The sequence below is a fragment of the Empidonax traillii genome, unplaced genomic scaffold (genome assembly GCF_003031625.1).
Source record: "Empidonax traillii isolate 1590-97213 ecotype Southwest subspecies unplaced genomic scaffold, ASM303162v1 scaffold193:size819438, whole genome shotgun sequence".
Taxonomy (NCBI): Eukaryota; Metazoa; Chordata; class Aves; order Passeriformes; family Tyrannidae; genus Empidonax; species Empidonax traillii.
The window spans coordinates 159,176-182,668 of record NW_020955386.1 but is presented as its reverse complement, the minus strand read 5'-3'; the positions used below and the strand labels follow the sequence as shown (position 1 = coordinate 182,668).

Below are 23,493 nucleotides of genomic sequence, written 5' to 3'. Positions count from 1 at the left end.
ATTATGGTATAAAAAGGATTACAGCAACAGAGAGGGGAAAAAAACAAGGAAGTTAAGAAGTTCTTATTTTTCAGAACAATGTAACATTTTTCATGCAAAACTAAAAAAAAATAAAAAAAATAAAAAAAATATCAACTGACACTTGCTTAACCTTAACAAGCACTTCTAATAGCTCAGTTACTTTTCTCAGACAGATTTCAAGGTAGGAAGATGTACTCAGCTGCCTGTAGAGCAACCTAAGTAGATTAAATGCCTTGTTATTAAATCATGCATTTTTCTCTTTTTAAGCCTCTAGGGTTCTTTCATGTCTTTTCTGCTCTCCTCATTGTCATAGTTTTAAATATTATTATTTTACTGATATCCTATGCAACCGCCAGGCATCTGCACTAAGAGATGCTGATATGACCAAAATATCTCCAAATGAAAGTGAGCTAAACATTAGGTGTATTTTTTTTTATCCTTTAACCATTTATAACAGTGGATATCTTCTCATTTTGTATTACAAACAGAAGTATATATCAACCTCAGTGAAAAAAACCAACAAACCATAAATAAAAATAATGACCAAATCCACATAAACTTGAAATGGATTGATGAATTGCATGTTTTTACTGACAACAAACTCCTTTAGTAAGATTGTAACCAAACGGGGGAAAGTGTGTGACAAAAATAAATATCCGGAATTAGTGAAGTAAAAGTTCAGTTAGGTGGTCCTATATTTATTTTCCCCCTTCTCTTAAAAGGGAATTTTTGTTCCCTTAGGTTGTGACAGATCCACACTGGAGACTTTCCATGAGAATTATCACTAGAACTGGCATAAACATATGCTGAAAGACCACTTCATTTAAAATACATTTTTAATTCAGCTACAAAACATTTAAAAAAAAATTCTTCTGGACTGAAATTTCTCATGCTTCATTTCTAACCTGTCTTACTTTTACACCACAATTTTCCAAGTGCTTCTCCAGTCACAGATACATTACACAGTTCTTAGATACTCAATCACCTGCAATTCTAGCAGTAAAATACCTTACAATGGTGTGAACGTTCATTAGCATATTTATAGATCTAATTACTCATGAGTCCATCAACATATATTTTGACCAAAAACATCTTGGAATATGCATTTTTTAACCACATTTGCCATCTTTTTGATGCACCCACCCCCCATTTTATAATGGGAAAATCTCTTACAAACATTTGAAAAGTAGTGGGTCAGTCACACAACATCTGGATGCTGCAAGAAAAGCCACCAATGAAGAGTGAGGGTCTTGGAATGATTTTTTCAGCTTTTGGAAACTGTTGAAGGCCTAGAAATCACAATGGCCAAAAAGGCACCTGTGGAGATTGGCTGGTCAAACACCCTCATTCAAAGCTGAGGGAACCAAAGCAAGTTGCTCAGGGGTGTGTCCAGTCAGGTTTCAAATATTTCCATGAACAGAGACTCTAAAACTTTCTACATATTAACAGGAACACTTGGATCCTCTGTAGCTAAGACCTGAGGTTTTGATATTATTAACCTGAGGTTTAGAGGATTTTTTTAATGGCAGTTTAAAAAATTAGCACCATGTATATGTTTCAGTAAAGCACGTATCTGCTCTGAAACAGCGTCTGAGAAACAAATGGAGATTTTAAAAGTCAACACACTCTGCTTTCAAAAACAGTGCTGCATTGAAAATACACTAAACTATTCCAGCTTCCTCAAATGCCGCAAGTGAAAAAAAAATCCTAAAATTGTTTGAAAATTAAATGAATGGAAATGTGTGCCCTGCTGATTTCTGCAGCAACAGAGTAGGCCCACTTAATTTCAAGTCTGATGTTAAACTGTTAAGACTATTTCTGCAGTTGATAAATAACAGCTGTGATTTTAAAACAAACAAACAAAAGCAACAAAACAAACCTCAACAATCTGGAGATCGGGGGTATAGGAGAAAAGACAGCACAATATTAAAACAATAATTGTCCAGATGAGAACCAGAGGTTATCTGATAGAGACTCCATGGCAGCGCAGCAGTGCAGAGCCTGGAGGCGCTCTGCCTGATGCAGACAGCTCCTGCAGGGGGTTATGGAAAACATATGCCAGGGTGGGATATGCAGCACCCTTTAATACAGCAGAGCATCTCCTGCCCTCAGGCGCCTGCTCAGCTCTGCTGGCTAGTGCAGAAGGTGGCAGAGCCAAGCCTCATCCTCAGCCTGCCCCTGGCAGACAGGCCAGCACTGCTGCTGCCGCCAGCGTCTCCACGGCCCCGAGCCAGAGCAGCACGAAGCTCACATTTGCACACCAGTTTTATCACATGCAACAACACGACCAAGGTCTGCACTGGATCATTCCAGGACTTTTACTGGTCAGCTTGTTATGAGCCTGAGAGTATTTCTCATATCCACTGCAGAGGAGGGGTAACATGCTCCTTCTCCACCAAAAGAATAAGAGCCAGCCTGGGCCTACTGAAGCAGGGGTAAACAAGAAGAATAGTGAAGAGGACAGCCTTAAGCATTCCTTTAAAAGGAACTAAACATTCTTTTAGAAGTATTTTATTCCTCTTGTTAGTGAAAGAAACAGGATATATTAAAAAGATACTATATCATAATATCAAAATTATTTCATTTTAAAACATTCAAATTGACAGTGTCTCTTTCTATCTACTCTTACAGCAGAAGATTAGAGTTAACATTTCCTTTAGCAGAGATAGTCACTGAGGAGTAAGACAGGAATATCCAGTTTGATTTACTTAAAAATGACAAACTAACTCCTAGAAAATAACTTCAATTAAAAAAATGACAAAGTAACTTCAAGCTGTGGTTTTACACTATGAGAAAAAATAGACCAGGAACAAGTAATAAATGCATCACTGATTTTACTGAAAACCCACTTACAAACTATATTTATAGTACAACATCCTAATGCTGACAGGAGAATCACCCATGGAGGATGCATGTCTAAACTTTCCCTGAAACATTTATGTCAGATTCAAATGTCAAAACGTATTCTATCTAAATGTTACTGGTAGTTCAACCCAATAAAAGAACTGAACAGGCAGTAGGCATGTTGCCTTGGCTGCCAAATAAGTTTAAGAAAATATAAAAGTTAATTAGGTTTGAGACAGAAGTTTTACGTGAAAAGCCAATTTATTATAAGCAATAACTATAAGTGCATACAGATAGACATCTTTGGCCCCACCTCCATGTTTTTTATTTAGAAACATCCACAGACAACTGAGCTTTGAATAGCATTTGCTGCTACATAAAACAATCTGATCCAACTGTGGTATTACTTGCAAATGCAAAGAAGATTAAAGTAAAAACGTTATTTCTGTGTGAGCATACAGGAGCTTCCAGGAGCACCAGAGGTTAGCAGGAAAGCAAATAACTAACATGCTAGATGGACATGATTACATTTACAACTGTACAGGAAGTCACCAAAGCAACACAAATCTCCTCCCAAAAGTCAAAAGCAACAAGAAAGCCAGAATTACTCTCTCTCTGCCCTCTCCCCTACACTTGCCCATTGTTCCCAGTTGTTGCTGCCAGAAGGGCCTGGTACTGAAGAAGGTGCTTCATGTAGCTTGTGCACTTTGATTTCTCCTTTCAGAAGCACTCTTCCTCACTTCTCTATCACTCACCATGACAAACGGATCATTTCTCCTTCCTGCCACTTACTCATCATTGACAAAACTGTTGGGATCCAGTTATAGAAAGGAATTATCCTCAAGAGGCACCTTCAGTTATAACTGTATGACACTGCAGTCATCTAAATCTAATCCCTTTTCAATCTGAAATAACCTACTCAAAGTCCTTTGGAGACACACAGCACGCCTATATTCTCTGCCTCTCATGCCCTGAAAACAGCAGAAGTATCTCCTGCTGCTGTAGCTTCTTTCAAAATCATTCATGGAGCTTTGAAGACTGCCATGCACTTCGTCAATAAGTTAAATGAGCCCAGGCAAGCACAAGCCCCAGTTTCAGCATCACACAGAATTATTCCAAGTGAAGGTACAACAGGGGTAGCTCTCAATCCTGCACTGCCGACAGCCTCTAAGAGCCAATAGCCTGAAATCTCGAATAAAAACCACAATTTTAGGTAACTGCATAGGGAAAGTAGAGCCTTTGCTTTAGGCAAGTTGCATTTGCTTTTCAGCCCTGGAAGATTCTCAGGCCATCAGACACCTAGAGATCATTAATGGTTAATTTACAAATCTCCATAAAATCCAAGCCATTTCGGCATTTTTCTTTTTAGATAAGGTTTTTAGCAGTTGTTCTCCTGGTACCGGGGGAACTTGTTTGCTAACAATCTAGCAGATCTACAAGCGTCAATTTCCTGAGGTTTAACTACTCTAAACAAACTTAAAAATACTTTCAGAGGGAGATTTCTATTCAAACTTTGGATCTGCCCACAAACTTCTATTTTTACTAGATCTCAACAGTATCGATTCTTCAAAGAACAAAGAAAGTTTTGCCCATTAATGATACCATTTAGGCATACACTCACTCCTTTATTTTCTTAAACATTTCTAATAAGCGTTCAGAAATACATGCAACGTACACTGCAGTAGAGATCTAGGATGAAAAATTTCATCCCAAAGGTACATCTCTGACAGAAGACACTGAAATTGAGGTATCTAATATAGAATGTTAGACAGATGAATGTAACCTAACTGCCTAACCTAAGCTTCTGCTATCAGCATCAGCAATACTAGCACAGCAAGCTTAAAGAAATAAATAAATCCATATATCACATCTCACAACAGTAAAGGAAGATCAGTAAGAGCTGAAATGCAGAATAGCAAATGTGGTTTTACAAACAAATAGGTATGAAGTTTGGCAGAACCTCAACTTAAGTAAAAACATATTACTGGCAAACTCACACAAATGGAAAAATACTTACTTCTTCATTAGGTTCCTACAGAATGTCTACTTGAAGACAAAACACTACCCAAATATACAACCAGTTCTGACTGTGCAATAACACTCAGTCTTAGTACCTCACAAATCAGAGGATACATCTTGTATTTGTATAATTTTAATCTGGATGCTCTCACCATTAATCACACTATATTTGTATGCTTACACTTAAATTAACTCCTGACAGGATTTCACAAGTAATTCCTGCTAGAGCTTCTTTACATAGTGAGGAGCCTAAATGAAGTTTCTTAATCTTTACTAGTGAAAATTTACCAATTGCCACATCAATTTCATGACACAGTCACTTAAAACACAAGAGATATCAGAAACATATGTTTTTACGTATGAGAAGGATAACAGAGTAATATCACAAATGCCACAAGCATCACTTATTTCAGAAAGGCAATACTGACACGGATCATAAATTAAAATTTCAATGGTTTTAATTTACATTCACTTTCAGTGTCAAAGATTTTGTTAGCATGGCAATACCATACTAGCATGGAGCAATGCTATTTCATCCAGGCAATGGGTAAAGACCCGCAGCTTAAAATGCACATACGGGTAACAAGAACCACACTGAAGTTTCCATAATTCAATTCCCATGATTAAAATTCAGCAAATACAAATGAGAAGTAGGATGTCACCTATTTTAAATACTTTCTACTTTTTGTTGTTTTCAGGTCCAAACCCAGTGGTTTGCAATGTGTGGTTCAGAGGTTACTTCCAGGGGGTTCACAAAGGACATGGAAGAACCCAGGCCACTGCAAGTAAGTTTACAGTCCCTGAAGTGATTTTTACACTGCCACCAGCAAATTTCAATGATCTGCAAATCAAAAATACATCAAAGAATCACCATCATTCAGCTTATTCACTAATCTCTTTCACTATGTTTAACCAGGTAACATCCAAATTTGATTACATTCCATTTCTACTACAAGAAAATGACCATACATGTTTCTTTCAAGAAAAAAAAGCCACCTAGAACTACAAAGACACAGAACCATACGTGCTCATTTTGGAAGCTTTTAAAAAGGTGCTGCAGTAGCTCACCTAAAAACGTAAGGTTTTCTGAAATCAGTTTGAAATCAGTATCAATACCAAGTTCGTAACAAGCCCTCTCCAATGTTCACCAAATTACAGTAACACAGCATTAAGTTATGTTTATCAGCTTAAATCCAAACCTCAGTTTTAAGCTTGGACTGCACACTATCCATTCATGCTCACAAATGATTACGGAAAAAGAGAGGGAACTTTCTCTTGATTAACCTGCTGCACTGAAAAAGACAAGGAATGCTCAAAACTGTACGAAGTTCCCACAGACTGTACATCAAGTGTGTCTGCCTAGAGGAAGCACCTTCGAAGTGCCCTGTCCCTTACTCCCTGATTGCACTCTCATTCTTTCTGCACTGCTTCCTCCACCAGCTACCCACTTCCTCAAGCTTCTTGTACTCCTTGAGCCATCCCTAGACTCTGGCAACCACTCAGGCACCTCTTAACAGAAGGCTCCAGGCCTTCTTCTGCTGAGAAGTACAAGATGGCACACGCAGCACAGAGACCTGAGCACAACTTTTGACAACTTGAGAGTTCCATCCCTCAGTATCTTTACTGATAATCCACACATCATGTGAAGGAGTCAACAGCCACTGTGCAATGAAGAGTGGTTTGGTGACTCTTCTGAGAAAAAAGAATATTGGACCAAATAAAAACTAGGAGAAGTGGGTCTGTTAATACCATCATCTTGTGTTATGTTCATTCCACTAAAGATCTTCCTGGAAACCTTTCCATGGTATTAAACTGATAAAAACCTTGTGGCATTGACCAAAAGGCATAGAAAAACTTCAGAAGTTGAGGCCACTTTAAATGATAATCTAAATTACTTCAGTCTGAAATAAAAAGTTTAATTTCAGCCTGTTAGGTATCTCACCCTCTCAAAAATATCAGACACCGAAATTAACTAGTTTTGACTGGAGTAATCGAGCAAACTTTAGACCTAATCATCTTACTTAAATCTCTTAAAACCTTCTTGATTTCTAGGCTTTGGAAATAGCCTTGAACAAAAGACTTCAGGCCAGAGTAATTTTGTCATCACAGAAAGCCCTTAAGAAAGGGTTTTTGGAAAGCCCGAGCAGCACACAAGTTTTGGAAACACCAACCAGCACACAAGTTTAAGTGATAAAAGCTTTTAAGACTTCTACTACTGAAGTAAACACACTCAAATACACTATAGTTTTAGTAGTTCTATGTTGAACATTAAAATTAAGACAAAATCTGTGTCTTAATTAAGTTTTAGGAATCAAACTCCCCCTCCTGCCCTACAAATATACCATATGCAATACACACATTCCAAAACTGCCCCCAAGGGGAACTGATAGACACACTCAATGCAGAAACAGTAGCACTTGCTCACTTCATCTTCTTTCTCTGGCCTTTCTCAATAACCTTTTACTTTTCAAAATATTCTTGTTCTGTGTCTGCAAATATTTTTGGATGGTTGTCCCTCTTCACTTGACCTCCGTTGTACTTCAGTACCAGATGACTTCTAGCTGATTATCGTAAAAAGATGTTTTATTTTTCTGAAAATAAGACAGGTCTACAAGAAAATAGTCTATGTACAACTTACTACTCACTGGGACACATAAAATAAAATTGAAAATAGAGATGTCATTTTGCAATTCTATATATAACAAATGGTTTCTCTGTGACAAAACAAAGGAAGGGAAGAATTATTGTGACCAATTTCTCACTGTTATTTTCTGATTTGCAAGAGTATATTTGAAACCATCACATTCCTAATTGAAGAGAATGCAAAGTTGCCCGTGAACATGTTGTCACATGTTTAATGGCTTTCCATTCTAAAAACCTCCCTTTCTTCTATTTGTTTAGTGTCGCTTAAAGGTCTGAAGAGATTTTCATATTGAGAGCACAACTTTTAAAATCACTCCTTGATATTACTGTTATTAGGATTTTCTCTTAGATGGGAAGTTGCACGAATAACTTTCCTCCATCACCCAAGATCTTCCCACAGATTCCTCTGGATGTAAGTCAAATGACATGTCCCAGTGTTCTGGAAAAATGGACTTCTTCCCAATGATTTAGATTTCTTTTGCTAGTTACACTTGCTTCCTGCCCCCCAGCTTTCACATGGCTGGAGTCTAAACTCCATATACATCTTACTTTTTTCCTGAACTTGAAGGAATTCATAATCTCTTTAACTACATTGACACACTCCCAGTTAGTCCTTGTTTTCATCCTGAAAAATATGAATTATTTCTTTGAAATATCAAGGACAGTTGTGTAATTGTCAATGTATCACTTAGATAATTTGCTTTAAAACATTTCAAATCCACACTATGCAAGTCAGAAATTATTATCTCCTGTTTCACCTGCCCCACCACAACTTCATTTGAGTAACCATTTCCTGCCCCTCCTTCAGAAAAATATGGCTAGAGATGGTATTGGCATCCACAGCTGGGGCAAAGGGGAATCTTTGCTTCAAAACCAAAGATGGCCTTGAATTTCTCCTTTTGAATATAATAGGGGTTTGGCTCAGCGATACTAGTCTGGGGATACATCAGGAACAAACATTGGATATTATTTTAAATGCAGACACTTGTTTCAGTCCATGTTGTGCTGAACAATAGACAAATTACTGCCCAAAGTTATGAATAAAAAAGAGTAGTAGGAGGATGTCATTTCTGTGCAAAGTTTGGTTCCAAGTTACAGGACCGTCTCTCCCAAATATAAATATACACAAAATGATTTTTCAGTTGAAGTGTGTGTGATCATTCAGCTGTGGTAAATAATCAAAACGGAACATAACTTTTAAGTAAGGGACAGAAGACAGTTTGGCTAGATATCACTACATCAATTAAAACATTTTCATTGACTTCACACACAGTTTAAACGTTTGTTCCTCAAATTATTTCTTCACTATTTAGGACTTCTCATGACTCCACTAGAGCTTGAAAGAGATGAAAGTAGAACAAAGGTTCTTCAGTGCACATTTCAGATGTGTGCACTGTTTCTGCTGAGCATGTATTCCTTTAGCCAAAACTTTCTAAACTACCTTCCACCTTCTCTATCAGACATCTAATGACCTAAGGTGTGTAGGTGAGCGTACATAAATGTGTCATCAGTAGAGTTATATAGCTCAACAGACAAAAATAACAGCTTAAAGAAAACACAATCAAAAAGAAATAGGAATAGTTTCACATGTCCCTACCCCCTTTGTATTCTCAACGGACTTGAAACAACTGCATTAATGCAGCAAGCAATAGCTTGTAAAAGGATGCAAACCAGCTGAAACATTTGACAGACAGTGTTAAATACCAGAGGATTCATATCAACCACTTTATTTGAAAAGGTGCTTTGATGTTGGCTATCTTTCATGTACCTCTTTCAAGGCACATTAATAAGGAAAACTGAGATGGGGTAAATTAAGTCCCAAGGTCATATCTAGAATTACAGCACTGTGGGTACCTGATGAAATACGGATTAATGCTGCATGAGCACTGAATAAATAAAACCACTTCTGTTAACCACTCAAACAAGTTTTACAAGTAGTTCTGAACTTTATTCGGCAACTAGACTTCAGACATCTTAATCCCCCCACACTGCTTTGAAACCTAATTATCATAATGTGAACCCAAATGTTAGGTCCCTTTCAAACTGTGAGTGCTATGAAGCAGAAAAGTAATGGGAATTAAGCTAGTGTAACATTAGAAATGTAGAGGCATAGAACTTGAAAGTGGCATTTGTTAAAGCTGAGAGAGCATAATGTAGATATTCAACAACATAAAACACACATTTAAATTGAAAAGGATATTTAAAGCATGTGCAGACACCTATAAAATACAAACGGACCTAAAATCCCGTAGAACAAACATTTCTAAATCAATTTCTTGCCACCAAGGTCCAACTTCAAAAGGTATTAAAACAGACCTATTCTACCTTAGCAGAACATTTCTAAGTATTCTAAAGCAGACAATTTAAACATTAAAGAAAACCCAATGAGAACTTTACAAGACATTACAGACTTTCCCCTATTTGTCACAGTACAGAAGTGTTTGAACTTAAACAGCAGTAAATTATTAATTACATTGCTTATAAAGTCTCGAAAGAAAAGATTTTGCTGTAAGTGGCAGAAAAGGATTTTGTATCAAGTTTAAAAACAAGTAGAAGAGAAATTGAACACCAAGCCATCTAAACAACAACAACAAAAACACACTTGTCTGGCTGCATTCTTTACTGCTTGCTGAAAACAATTACAATTCATGACAGTTACCAAACTTTCTTTTAAATATGAGCTGAAACGTTATTCTGAGTATGCATTAATGTAACAAGCACATAAGAAAAGCGAGACCAATAAGAATGTTCGTATTGTGACAATAAAACCATTGAGGCTGAAAGGAAAATTGTGACTGTATTTTGCCAAATATGAAGATGGAACTGTTAATTTTGTCCTGCTCTAGCATGGTTCACCTGTCATTCAGATAGCTTTCATTTCCAAGATGCCTAAAACTGACAGCAATAAAAGAAAAACAGATTCCTGAAATATTTTTTCAAGATTTTCATTTAATCCAAAAAGGCCAATGAAATCCTAAGAGTTCATCATCTGCCATGTTAATGCTGAACACAATGTTGTTTCATTTACATTTCTGGTCCTGTTAAAACAAATACACTTGTCTAAACCAGAACATCTGTTTTGGTTATAATACAATGTATCTTTGGCAAGAACTCACAATAGAACTAACATAAATAATCAAGAATATTTATTGAACCTTGTAACAAAAACTGATTTGTAACAAAAAACCTGAAGACTAGATATGACTGTCCCTGGATCTAGTCCAGTCCTAATCTAAGTCAATAAACACAGCTCTAAAAGGGAAACTACATTAAAAAAAAAAAAAGAAAAAAAAGTTATGTAGTTATTTAGGTTGGGTGTATCTATCTGAAAGCATGTTAGTTACAAAAATAATGAAAAATATTTGCTTTAAGTCAAAAACTGTCAAACTGAGTTCAGACAGGTTTTAAAGCCACATGAAAAATCATGTCATATGCCTCACTTCCTACTACTGTCTTGACTGATTTGTCTTCCCTTTGGAAAACTTCAGCAAAACTATACACAGTTTGTATTCACCATTGTTGAGGATTTTTTTACCTTAATTGCTTGTTTCTATATATTTATTAGCACTAAAAAAGACAAACCAGTTATCAAATAAAACAGTAACATTCTTGAGACAAACTGAAGAAATTAAAATTATTTTTGAATAATTCTTCTCAGTATCTTTTGACACCGATACAAGTAGAATATTTTCAAGTGAGAATCCGTTAATTTGATTCTCGCCACACAACTGAAAAACGTGGTGAAATGTTGTTCTCAGTTAAGGCTGTAGTCAAGTGTTCCTCAGGGTCGGATACTGAACCCAATGAAAAACTTCACAATTCTAAAATTACTGTAGAGGACTTCAGCAGTAGAGAGACTATTTCAGCCTGTACTGCACATACAAGCAATCAGTTAAGTGTTTATCTGGTTACTTTTAACCTCTTACTTGTGTGTGCACCAACTGCACACACCTTTCTGAAATTAAATACTCTATTATTGTCTTATTTCCCTGGAAATGTATGATTCCAAGTTATATATGATGAACTGGACATAAAAGGATGAACATATTTTTATTGTTTTATAATCATTCCTGGCCCTATTCTCCACTTCTAACAAAAAAAAAAATTAAGCAGTATTACATGACAAGCTTTATATGCCAAGGAAATCGAAGTCTGTAGCACCTCTCCATCAGCCACCTTTCTGAATGACAACTTAAGTTGATCAGGATTTTGGTTTCAAAGCACTATAAAACAATCCAGCTGCATCTGCAAAGCCCCTTTACTTCTTTAAGGAAAAAGATTTTAAACACAAATACAATAGGTAATTCTCTAACACTTGCACACAGCAATGAGCTGTGTTTTGCTGGGCAAGGATTTCCACCTTCATTCAGCTCACTTCATCACTGGGAGAAACTGAGGGTTTGGGAAATGGTATCATGTTAGATGTAACTGACTCATTTTGTTCCAGTTTGAGTACTAGAGGGTTTCTGGTTTGTTCTGTTTTGTTCTGGGTTTTTTTGTTTTGTTTTTCCCACAGTTCAAACAATAAATTGATTTGCAAATCCATTTTTTAGTTACAACTGCAATCTGCTGACACACATCTTCTTTAAAAATGAACATTATTGAACTAAACATTACTGAACAGATCCCAATATTATTGAGGAGTTTTAATTGAAAAACAATTTATAAAGATCACTTCATCCAAAAGCATACCACAGATTTCCACAGAACTGATGAGAGATCTGTATTCAGCCTATGTATAAACACAGGCTCGTATTTTCTCCTATCATGAGGAAACAACATAATCAAGAGAAGACTTGTTATGTGGAAACTGAAAAGCTGTTTGTGATCTGAAAGCATCTGGGGGACCTGATTATTTAAAAACAGGGGATAAGCAGAGCATATTCTTCCAAATCATCTTTCATAGTTCCCCTCAAAAAGTGTAGCACACCTACTGTCACCTATTGCTCAAACAATAACACTGTACTAACTGCTCCACATTTAGCAAGTATCACTTAAATTTTTGAAGTTAAACTACATAAATTTCAGGCATTTCAATGGAACATCAGAAGTGGGGTTGGATGTCTGGACTAATCCATCGTTCTTTTCTGTTACTAAGAAGGTTAATGTTTCCTGGATTTGGAAAGAAAACAGAGTAGCTACTTTGCAGAATTCAGCAGCGTGGCTTGGAAACCCCAACACTGGATAAAGCAATGAGATGAACACAAAACTAGTTTATCAGAAAGGGCAGTATGGGAACCCTGATCTTTAACAAACTCAGTAGAGACTAACAAAATGTGAAGAGAAACAAAAGGACTGCAAGTCCAGTTTGTTTGTTAACTCACATACATAAATTTAAAGAGACAGCAGTATAGGAAGTTCAACAACCCCAAATGTCACCTATAGCATGACATTCTTCTGATTTTTTTTTAACTTGCAGTACCTCAGTGCTTTGTATACAAATTCTGAAGTAGGGACTAGCTCTTCACCATATGAGCACAGTACAAGAAAACCATTAACAATATAAATATATAAGTAAAGTAAAGGTGTTTTTCGTTATCTTAATTTTCACTTCCAGGAATTAATTGGGCAACTTAAACAACTGCATTTGTAGATTCTTGCTACAAATACAACAAGTTTTGGAAAAAGTGAAAGGTTAAAAAATTATAGGTCACTACTAGAAAAAGCAAGCAACATCTTAACCCGATTTCTGCCTTACAGCATGTATAGTAATTCCTATTACACAAGAGCTTTTATTAGCTCCAAGAACTTGGTAGCTTAATTACTATTTTGAAAATTCGGTAATCTTGAATTATAAACAGGGAGAAAATATTAAATCAAAAAAGGTAAATACAGTGAGAAACACAACCATCACAGTATTACATAAATTTTTCCGTGTAAACTAGTTTTTGATCAATAAACATAATCACTATTAAAGACAAAGTGCTTATAGTAATATAATTGATTTTTAAGCTAAATGAAGAGAACAAAGGCAAAATTAAACATTTGCCAAAATCCACACAGAATGAAGTGTTTTCCATTCTCTACAGCCAATAACCTTGGACTCTGGAAAGAGGACACCTACTCTTTCAGAAGCTTGAATAACCTCCTTCTTTTGCAAATAAAATTAGAAAATCTTTACTATGTCTGCTGGAATAAAAGAGTGATTTAAGCACCAAATCTTTTGCAAATTTACTTATAAATCTTAGAAACAAAGAACAAGTGCAATTAAATAAGTTAGTAGGAACAAATTTGTTAACCATACCTGTAAGATCATTTCCTAATTTATGAAGAAAAGGCACCATTAAATGTATACAATAGTTGAACAGAGAAAGGCCAAAACTTTTTTAAAAATACAGAAAACTTCTTTCAGTATGTTAAGAAGTGACAACTAAATACTGTTGTTAAATGTCAGCACAAAAGATAATCCAAGGTAAATCAACAGAAATTGCATTAGAAAAAAATAAAGGTGTGAATTATAGCAAATAAAAGCAGTTCCACATGGGAGAAAAGAAAGTGATATAATAAAGTTTCCATCCAAAGCAACAGAAGAATACTTTAGTTCAAATTCAACAAATTAATGGATAAACTTTGAAGGTTGAAAAGGATAAATAAACTTCACTACTCTCTACTGGGTATTAACACAATATTTATTTCCAGACCATTTAATACCCATAGGATTAGGAAGCATTCCATACCATAGTCACACAACAGAAGCTTTATCATTTGCATTTAAACCTCATTTATCAACACATAAACACACAATGCCAAACAGTCCTTAGCTGTTAGTGCTGCTATTCTCACATACTTTGTTACAATGATAATAACAACAGAGTGAACCTCAGGAAGAAAAAATAAAATGCTTCAGTGAGTCTCTCTCACTGACTCAGGAGAACTACTTTCATGCTCCAGAACTAAAGCCATTCTTCTTTGGCTAGAAGTTTGGGACAAACTTGACTCAAATACGAAGTAACAAAAAGAAATATTTAAACAAATTACCTTTAAAACGACCTCTTAAGTTAAAATATGCTGGACAAATGAATATTGCAGTAAAGGGATCTTACCAGTAAACAACATCTAGTGGTGCAAAATATTTCTTCATAATTAAGTCAGCAAAGTAAGCTTCTGTTTCTCTGCAGGCTGTGCCATTGCCAATCACGACAGTGCTACAGCTTTGTGCAGGGTAAAAAAAAAAAAGGAAAATTATTCTTAAACATTTTTTAAACTTTTTCATACATAGCATTCCATCCACAACAATGGCAAATACATCCTATTTTAGGTAACACAAGGCCCAGATGTAATGAGAACATATTGCTAGAAATACTGCATTGTGCTTAACGTGTTTTCAGCATGACAGTTCATGAAATGAGTCAAAATTTTCATTTATTTGTAATGGAATTTTACAGTAGTAATATATGCAGAAAACCCAAAAATGATACTTCATATTAATAAATGCAATGTTATTTACAGTCCTCAAACACTTTCATCTCATATATCCCTCGTCCGGTATGAGTCATGAAAAAGGGCAGAAGCCCAAGTAATCACCGTCTTAATTCCCTAATGGGAATATTGTAGTTGCAATAGCTTGCAAGGTCATTCCTTCTGGTTGCCCTCCCCACAGCCAGTCAGCCATCAAATCACCTTGTTTAAAGCCAGTCTAATGCTTAAAGACAAACTGGACTGTATGCTGTGGCAGTTCAGCAGCTGACTCAGTAGACCAGATGTTTGTCCACAGGGATCCCAAAACAGTTGGACACAATAAACTTTTAATCACACTACCCCTGTTTGCAATTCCATCTGGAGATCTACCTGTGCAGGATTTCCTCTGCTTAATAAAACTCTTCCAAAAACTAAATGTGGCCTTTGGAACAGGAAAAGATCAATGAGTGGTGTGGGGGTTGGAAGAATAAGGCTAAACTTATTCCTTGGCTGAATGTTAATTTCTATTCCTAAAAATAAATCAATTGACAGAGCTTTATGGGGATACATTCATAGCATGCAGCCTTACCCATAGCCATGCCTTGATTTCACACGCTTCTAACCTATACATAGTATAAAAGCATGAACACAGACTAAAAGAAAAAAAAAGCTGAACTAGATGAAAAAAAAAGAATAATTTCAGTTAAATCAGCAGAATTCTTATTCCACCCAAAAGCAAGTATTTAGATAGTGAAGACGCTTGTTTTGTTTGGAAAGAGCAGTAAGTGTAAGTTCCTTTAGCATACTTGTACTGTAGCAGAAGCTTCTTGATCTTCTCAGCTTCACGAAATCCTTGACCAGAATGCAAGTAAACTACATCAGTGTGGAGTATCTGACCTAGAATAATCAAAGACAAAGCCATTTGGTAAAATCCACAGAGGTCCAAAAGCTATATCCTGCAGAACTACTTAAGTTAATTTGATGTTCCACAAAGAAAGCTTCTTAATAAGTCATCTTTCCCTTTGATTTTTGTATTCAAATATAAGAAATGTATGGTGGCCAGAGGACTAGAAGGCTTTGGCTAGCAAAGCAAAACAAGTTAATACATTTTCTAGTTCCCTGTGGACATATCCACATAAAAAATGGTGAGCATCTAGTCATATTAGGAAACAAAATGTATTATATTATCAAAGAGAGAACCAACAATTTACTAGAAAATATTTATTGCTCTAGTGTAATACATTTTACAGATCCAGTAAAGAGAGATGAAAATTACGAAGTCTCAAGGTTTGGAGTTCCAGAGCTCCTGGACTTCCAGTGCCAGCTCTTGCAATCATCCCATCTATAACATTTGGAAAGAACTGAATTAACTGGCACTGAGAGCTTACAGTGCAATGAAAGCTAATAACCATTTACCCTACCTTTATTGCCTTTAAAAGTTTTTAGAACACATCTTTCATTTTTGCATGGGCCTAAAGAGGTATGTATCCCCTGATTAGACTAGGATGAACTGGAAAGGCTCTGTTCTACATCTGAACTAAGTTTTGCAAATACAGTGTTTCTGACTTCTCACATCAATACACATAGTACTAAACAAAACCGGGGCTGATAAAAGTGTCCACATGTCTAAGATACTGCCCATGAAAAAAGCAATGCTATAGAAAATACTAAAATTCAAAGTCTTCATGAACAATAAAAATGCCAGGCCTTCACTTTGCTGACTACTGAGGGGCACAATTATTTGAACAGGTATTCAGGAAGAGAAGGCATTTTAAATTCTATTTTAGAGAGGACTAATAACACCAAAGAAGTCACTGGAATACAGAAACTTAACCTTAACCTAGCCGAAGAATGGAACTCATATGTCAGGACATGTGGAAAACACTAAAAGTTTCACAAAAAAACTAAAAATTAACCAGATAAAAAAGCTGGTTTTGAAACTATCTTTTACTCTAAATGAATAAATTTTTATCAGTCCTCTCAAAAATGTTTGGAATTGAAACTTACTGGTTGGTGAAATAATTGCCAACTTGCAGCCATGTTTGTAGCCAGGATCTACTCCCATCAAAGTACGACCCCTCACAGGGCTGGTCAGAAGTAGTTGCCGGAGATTTCTCCCAAACATCATCACAGACTCTTTCTCTGCATCAGATGTCAGCTTGGATCTTAGATGAATGGAAAAAATAAAATAAAATAAAATTTCCCTTCAATTAGTTTTCAAATGCACTTATGAATCGTTCCAAGTTGTAAGGTTTTTTCCAATCATGTTTCCATCATCTTTAATTAAATATTAAACTTCAAATCAAGTTATTGACACCTTTTTAAAAAAGAATCAGCTATATGATAACCTTATTCTTATCCTAAGAAACAATGAATATAAAGTGTATAATAGAAACACAAGAATGTACACATACCAACTAATGTTAAAACATCTACTCAGAATTTTGAGCAAAGAACAGTTTCCTATCAAAGCTGATACCTAATTGCAAAGAGAAGTGGATTTGAAGAAGGCATGGATCGAAATCATGATAATTTCACAGTTAGGGAGAAAAATCACTACCCAGCAAAAAAAAGGATGATGGTTTACACTGAGAGGTACTAGAGAGAAACTGGAAGGGTCTCTTCAATTAACTGCTAACACACCATGACTCATGAGGCGTTTAATTTTGTCTATGAATTACATTATTTAACAGTCATCACAGAAGCATGCAGACTTGAGCTTTTTCTAGGAGGAGAGTCTGGTTCCTCAGAACCAAATTAGAAAACTGATGGGGCCATGATGTTTCCTGTTTCATAACTTTCTTTTCCAAGTTATGTTCTCCAACAACAAAAAAAAAAGTGCAGCAAGGCTTGACTTTGATGACTTTAAGCATGAACACTTACAGCAGAGTGTTATGAGAAACAAATCAGTCTTGTTGAGTGAAGGCATACAGGATAGACAAGGTCTTATTTGTCAGATGTGGCCAGCAGGACAATGACTGATAAGGACAAATATTGCATCTTACATAAAAAAGGAAAACTGAAAAAGTAACGGGGACACAAATATTCATCACCTGGTTGTTTTTTTTTTTCTTTTGCAGGTACTCATTGCCCTTTTCAACTGCATTACATTATCAATAATGATAATAATTAGCAAATAAAAAGAAATCCAGTAAAGTCTTCATATAACTTCAAAGGGTAGCCAGTGCCCTTATTTTCCCTTTTCTTTTTATCCATCACTGAAAAAAAGTAATATCTGGGTTTATTTTTACTGAAGGGAAAAAAACTGTGTTCAAGTTAGCTGATCCTTTAAGAATGGGGCAGGGAAAATTACTCAAGTTGTGTAGGTCAATCAGTGCGAGACACAACAAGCTACAGATAGTTCAAAGAACTCTCATAAAGGCTATTTGAGATGATGTAATATGAAGTTGTTCTGCGCAGTTTTTCAAAGAACTTAACAGCCTGACTTGAATTTGCCCAGGATCCAACCAAACAACTAGATCAGCCCTGTCTCAACCCACAGTGGTACAGAAAGAACTAGTAATCATCATCTCTCTTTGAAAGTAGTCTAGAGAGAGGTCTAGATTCTCTTTCACACAACTCATTGAACATTCCCTAGGTAAGCTGCTACAGCAAGAGGCTCTCATATTCCCATGCATTTTGTTTCTGGATCATGTATACCAAACTAACTCAGACACAATTCAAAGTGAGGTAGTGAAGGGTATGCAGGTATTACAAGACTCCTTAGGAATTCAAATGTGCCCTCAACAAAGAGCAGACACTCTGCATATTGCACTAGGTCAGGTAAGTTGTCCCTCTATTCCAGTATTCTGTCTCCAAGTCTGTTGGCAGCAGGTTCTGCAGGTCCATCGCAAACTGTGTAAACAGCTGCCACCTTTTGGTTGGAAGGTGATTCTTATTATGTCCCCTTTCACTGTAAGATAGTAAAAATGTATCCCTAGAAACCTTGTGCCACTCTTCACACGCCATTCATCTCTAAGCCCTCTCTCTCTCAAGTTGAAGAGCCCTAGCATAATCAATTTTTCTTCACAGAGAAATTATTTCACACTTCATTCCCCTTCACTGGGCCTTTTCCAGTTCCAGTGAATTGTTTTCCTACTTTTTGGTGAGTGGACGAAATGGGCCAATCATATTCCAAATAAAAGTCAGCTAAATCACGGATTCTTTGTTTTGTCTTGATTCCTTAACTAAATAATCTTATCTTTTGAGCACTTGACATTTATGTGGAGCTGCTTTCCACAGCACTGAAGCATCTCTTCTGTAGCAGGACAGCTCAGACCTACTAGTTTTGTATATAAAAATAACTACTTCCCCTTGCAAGCATCTTTTTACACTCATTCCACTGACTTTCAGTTGCCATTGCATTTCCTGATCATTCACTCTTAGAGCATCTTTCTCCTGTTCTTAAAAAAATTAGAAAAAAAATAACCTAAACCACAGGATGAGCTTCTTGCAGGGAGAGTCCAGGGACACAACAATTAGATGCTACTCATGAGAAATCAGAGAAAACAAAAGCAAATGCCTCAGCCTCACAGCAGTATATACACACATGTAACAACAATTCAACCAGTCACCCATGCATTCAAATGAAGGTTAAAAGTGGCTTGTAAACAAGGGAAGGCTGGACTGGAGGCCCCCTTGGACTGGAGGCTTTGTACAAAGACAGGTCAAGTTCTATCTTTCCATCTATCCTAGAGATAAAGGGTTACAGATGGTCACAAGGCCAAGTCCTCCCACGCTGCAAATTTGTATCAGTCCACCTGTGAAGGGAGACTTGTGTAGAAATTAAAATTATCCCTAAACACATGCTATTAGTTACATGTGCCTTATGGAAATCATGTTTAAAATTGGCATGGATATACAGAAACTTTTATAGCAACAGGAAATGTTACTGAAATTGCCAGGTGCGTAGGGGGAATGTCCTTTCTATTACATAATATCCTGTATTTTTTAATTTTGAATATAGACTTCTCTTTTCTCTCTAACTCTCTCTCACTCAACACTTGTATCAATTACATGATCTATTGTCCTAAGTACTGGCCCTTAGTTTCATGTTTGGGATAATCATTTGATACTTTGAGGGGAAAAAAATGAAGCTACCTCAGACAATCTAATCTCTTTTTCTTTTTCAGTGCATTACTGGTTCCATCCAAATGGCAAGATGCCCAGCTTCATGTTTTTCCAATTTGTGACAATTCTCATTAATATGACAGAGATATAAGGAAGATAGCAGTCCTCCTCTGTAAGCACTAGAGAAACAGTTATTTTGGGGGGAAGAAATAATAATAAAAAAAAAAAAAATCTCAGAACCTTTCAGTTGCTACATTATGAGAAAATATCAATCAAGTCAGGATTTTAAGTCCCTGCCCTTAATTCTACAAAGCACTCAGACTGAATATCACTAACAAGTATATTGTAATAAAAGCTAATAGCCTAATCATGACCTACTAGTTTCTATATTCAATCTTATAAGATGCAGTTTTTAAATTGAGATTCAAAATTCCCCACTTCCATACAGTCTGAGACGCAATCCTTTCCGTGGAAAAATATCTGCAAACTAGCTTCAGGTGTGAAACAAGATATACAGAGAAATGTTTGTGTCCCTGAAGACAGAGGAAAGGACTCTCTGCAAGAAAGCATGGAAAATTACGAAAGGATTATCCATTAAAAAAAATAAGTCCGTGCCACATCACTTGCACGAAACCCTGACGGAATCATTCCATGCAGTACTGCAACAAGGTAAAACGTATTTCAAAGAGCCAAAAGCAACACTGGACATTATTATACCAGATACAAGAAATGATGACATCTGACAGAATGGAAGAAAGGAAATTAAACAATAAATAAGGTAACCGTCTTGCTGGCAAGTTCATTCTTCTGATCACTAGAAGCACCAGCAATTTCTATACACTCTTGGAAACTTTGCATTCCAACATTTAATGATAATAAAAAAAGAAAGAAGAACAGCAGGGGGTGGGTTGGAAATATTAATACTAAAAGGAGGCATTGAATACTTTAGCAGTCCTTCACAAAAGTCCTAAAAATCAGCTCCTGGTGTCTGCAAAAAGAGAATAAAAGAAGGATAAAGAGTTAAGTGGTCAGGAACCAGCAATACTACTGTCAGGTGCTTTGCCTTCCTCTCTATAGGAGATGCTTCAGCTTTTCCTAACCAAATACCACCAATCATGCAAAATTATCACAAAGAGTAAAACCCTAAGCAGACATCCACTTAGGAACAGGCAGCAAGCTTCGTATTCTTTGCATTTATTACTCGTGAGCTACATCTAATAAAAGTACTAGGGAAGGGAGCTTTTTTTTTTAGTTTTTGATTAAGAGTACAGAAAACCTTCAGCCAGTTTCTGCTGCAGCAGCTCCTCCAAGTTTTATACACAACACAGGCCACAACAATCTGTAGTTCAAGCCACAGAACAAAAATACAACAAAAGAGCCTTATGTCAGTTTGTTTAGTTATCTTAAAACCAAACCCCACTAAAAAGTAAGTATTTTTTCTTTATTTTAAGAGTTTGATTGTAGAAATGACTAGGAATGACAACTACTTTCACTCCCACGTGACAGAAGCCAACAGTTGGACCCTCCATCATGAGCTGTTCCTCATTTTGGCCAAATAATAGACATAGAGCCTCCCCTAGAGTAGTTACACGTACTGTGATCACAAAAAAATAAGTGAACTCGGCGCTTTCAGAAATCTGTGAAACTCTCATTAGCAAAAAACCAGGCTTGCTAATCAAAAGAGGTGAAGCAATCTTGCTTGCAAAGCAATGAACAAACACAACATACTGCAGTGAAGAAACCCAAAAGCCGTCAGAAATATCTGCTGTTAAAAACTTGAGCTGACAGTTCTTTTCAGATGGTTAGAATACAGAACATTCAGGGAATGTTGCTCATGAAAGAGTCAGGAAAACAATTCCAATTTGAACAGAAACATAAAAGCACACCCAGTAACGTACAAAAGAACTGTATTTCACAATGTGATGGCAGATTTTAGATACTGAATAGCCAACACATGATTTTGATAGAAGTCATTTCAACATTTCTGGTCCAAGAAACAGGGTCTCTTTGATAAACTCAATTTTGAACTACCTTAAAACAGGCATGAACATTCAGGTCACATATCAGAAAGCCTCGCCAGAAAGAAACATGTTATGCTTTGAAGAGTTTCTCTTGTATTGATGAGAAGAATCACACCATAAACAGCCATTAGAACATAATGCTTTTAGAATGTAGACTTTGACATATTAAAGATTTTCACTTCCTATGCCACACCATAAAACACCCTATTTAATTCATGTTATTGTGATACTAATTTTAAATTTCCTTTAAATTTAGAACAATATTACAGATTTTAACAAGTGCCACTTTGTCTGATGACATCATTGCTACATTATTACCAGAAGTAAGTTTACTGACTTCTCTAGAGACACCATAGTACCAACAAAATGGTAACAGACTAACACTATGACCATTTAGTTTACCACAAAGTGCAGCTGGTAAACATGAAGGGCACTGCCAACCACAACAACACTTTGCTGATTTCTTTCAAACAGGTAAAAGATCAGGAGTCAGAACAATGTAATGGACAGTACTGTTGCTGTGATATGACAAGATGTTGGGAAAAATCAGTGACATAATGGTTTATGCTAATACAAGGATAAAGATAAAACTATTCCGGTAATACAGTAACTTTATTAGATAAATGTACAAGTAACAAGTACATAAACATGTAACATGTCTTCACAGAAAGATCATTTCTCTACTGTAGCCCAAAGTGCACAGGGTCACAAATTGAATCTACAGAACCAAGACTACATAGTTCATTTCTTCTGTAAGCACTGAGGATTAAAACCATGCTGATATTTTCAAATGGATAAAAGATAATCTATCAAAATGTTAGGGAGGGAGTTTTTAAAAAATTCATAATATGAAAGCACAGATTTATTCTGGGCTTACCTGAATTCTCTACAGAGAAGAGGATGTATAAGGCGTTTATATGCATCCTCTACTGAACTCCGTAGGATCCTCATAAATTCTGGTTTTAAAAATTGTTTCGGTCTCCATCTGCAAAAGATTAGAACAAGAAAAATCAAAAAACACTTTAAGAACATACACGAACATCTAGACTAAAAAGGAATTTCACAAAAAGATTTCTACATTGTAATGCCCTATAAATTGTAGAATTACTACAATAATTAGGCAATGAAATCACAGATTTAAATATGAATGTAATGAGAAGTTGTCCATGTGCCCATAGGTCACAACAGGGACAGGCTTATCTTTTCGCAGGAATTAGAATGCATTCATAGTTTATGTTTTAAAGAAAACATAAAAATCCATTATTCTTTCCTTTGAAAAGTCAAAGCTTATAACAACTGAATGAAGAACTTGATTACATATTACCATTAGGGTTGCATTATTTGCTATTCCTCAATACATTAAAAAAATTACTAAACATCCTCTGTGAGTGTCACTGCAGAGATATTGATGTAAGGCAACTATGCCCAAATGGAAATTTAGGAGCTAAACGAATATCAATTAATGAAACTCAAATAA

General features: G+C 36.0%; 1 protein-coding gene across 4 annotated transcripts in view; it reads right to left on the bottom strand.

The window, feature by feature from the left end:
- SRBD1 (S1 RNA binding domain 1) overlaps positions 1–23,493 on the bottom strand; it is a 123,747-nt gene that overhangs the window by 73,993 nt on the left and 26,261 nt on the right. For all 4 annotated transcript variants that reach the window (XM_027886729.1, XM_027886727.1, XM_027886730.1 and 1 more), the window contains 4 exons: positions 22,894–23,001; positions 16,933–17,090; positions 15,732–15,822; positions 14,571–14,678 (listed from right to left, as the gene is read on the bottom strand). In XM_027886729.1, coding sequence (XP_027742530.1) covers positions 14,571–14,678; positions 15,732–15,822; positions 16,933–17,090; positions 22,894–23,001 — 465 coding nt within the window. The remainder of the gene's footprint in view (positions 1–14,570; positions 14,679–15,731; positions 15,823–16,932; positions 17,091–22,893; positions 23,002–23,493) is intronic.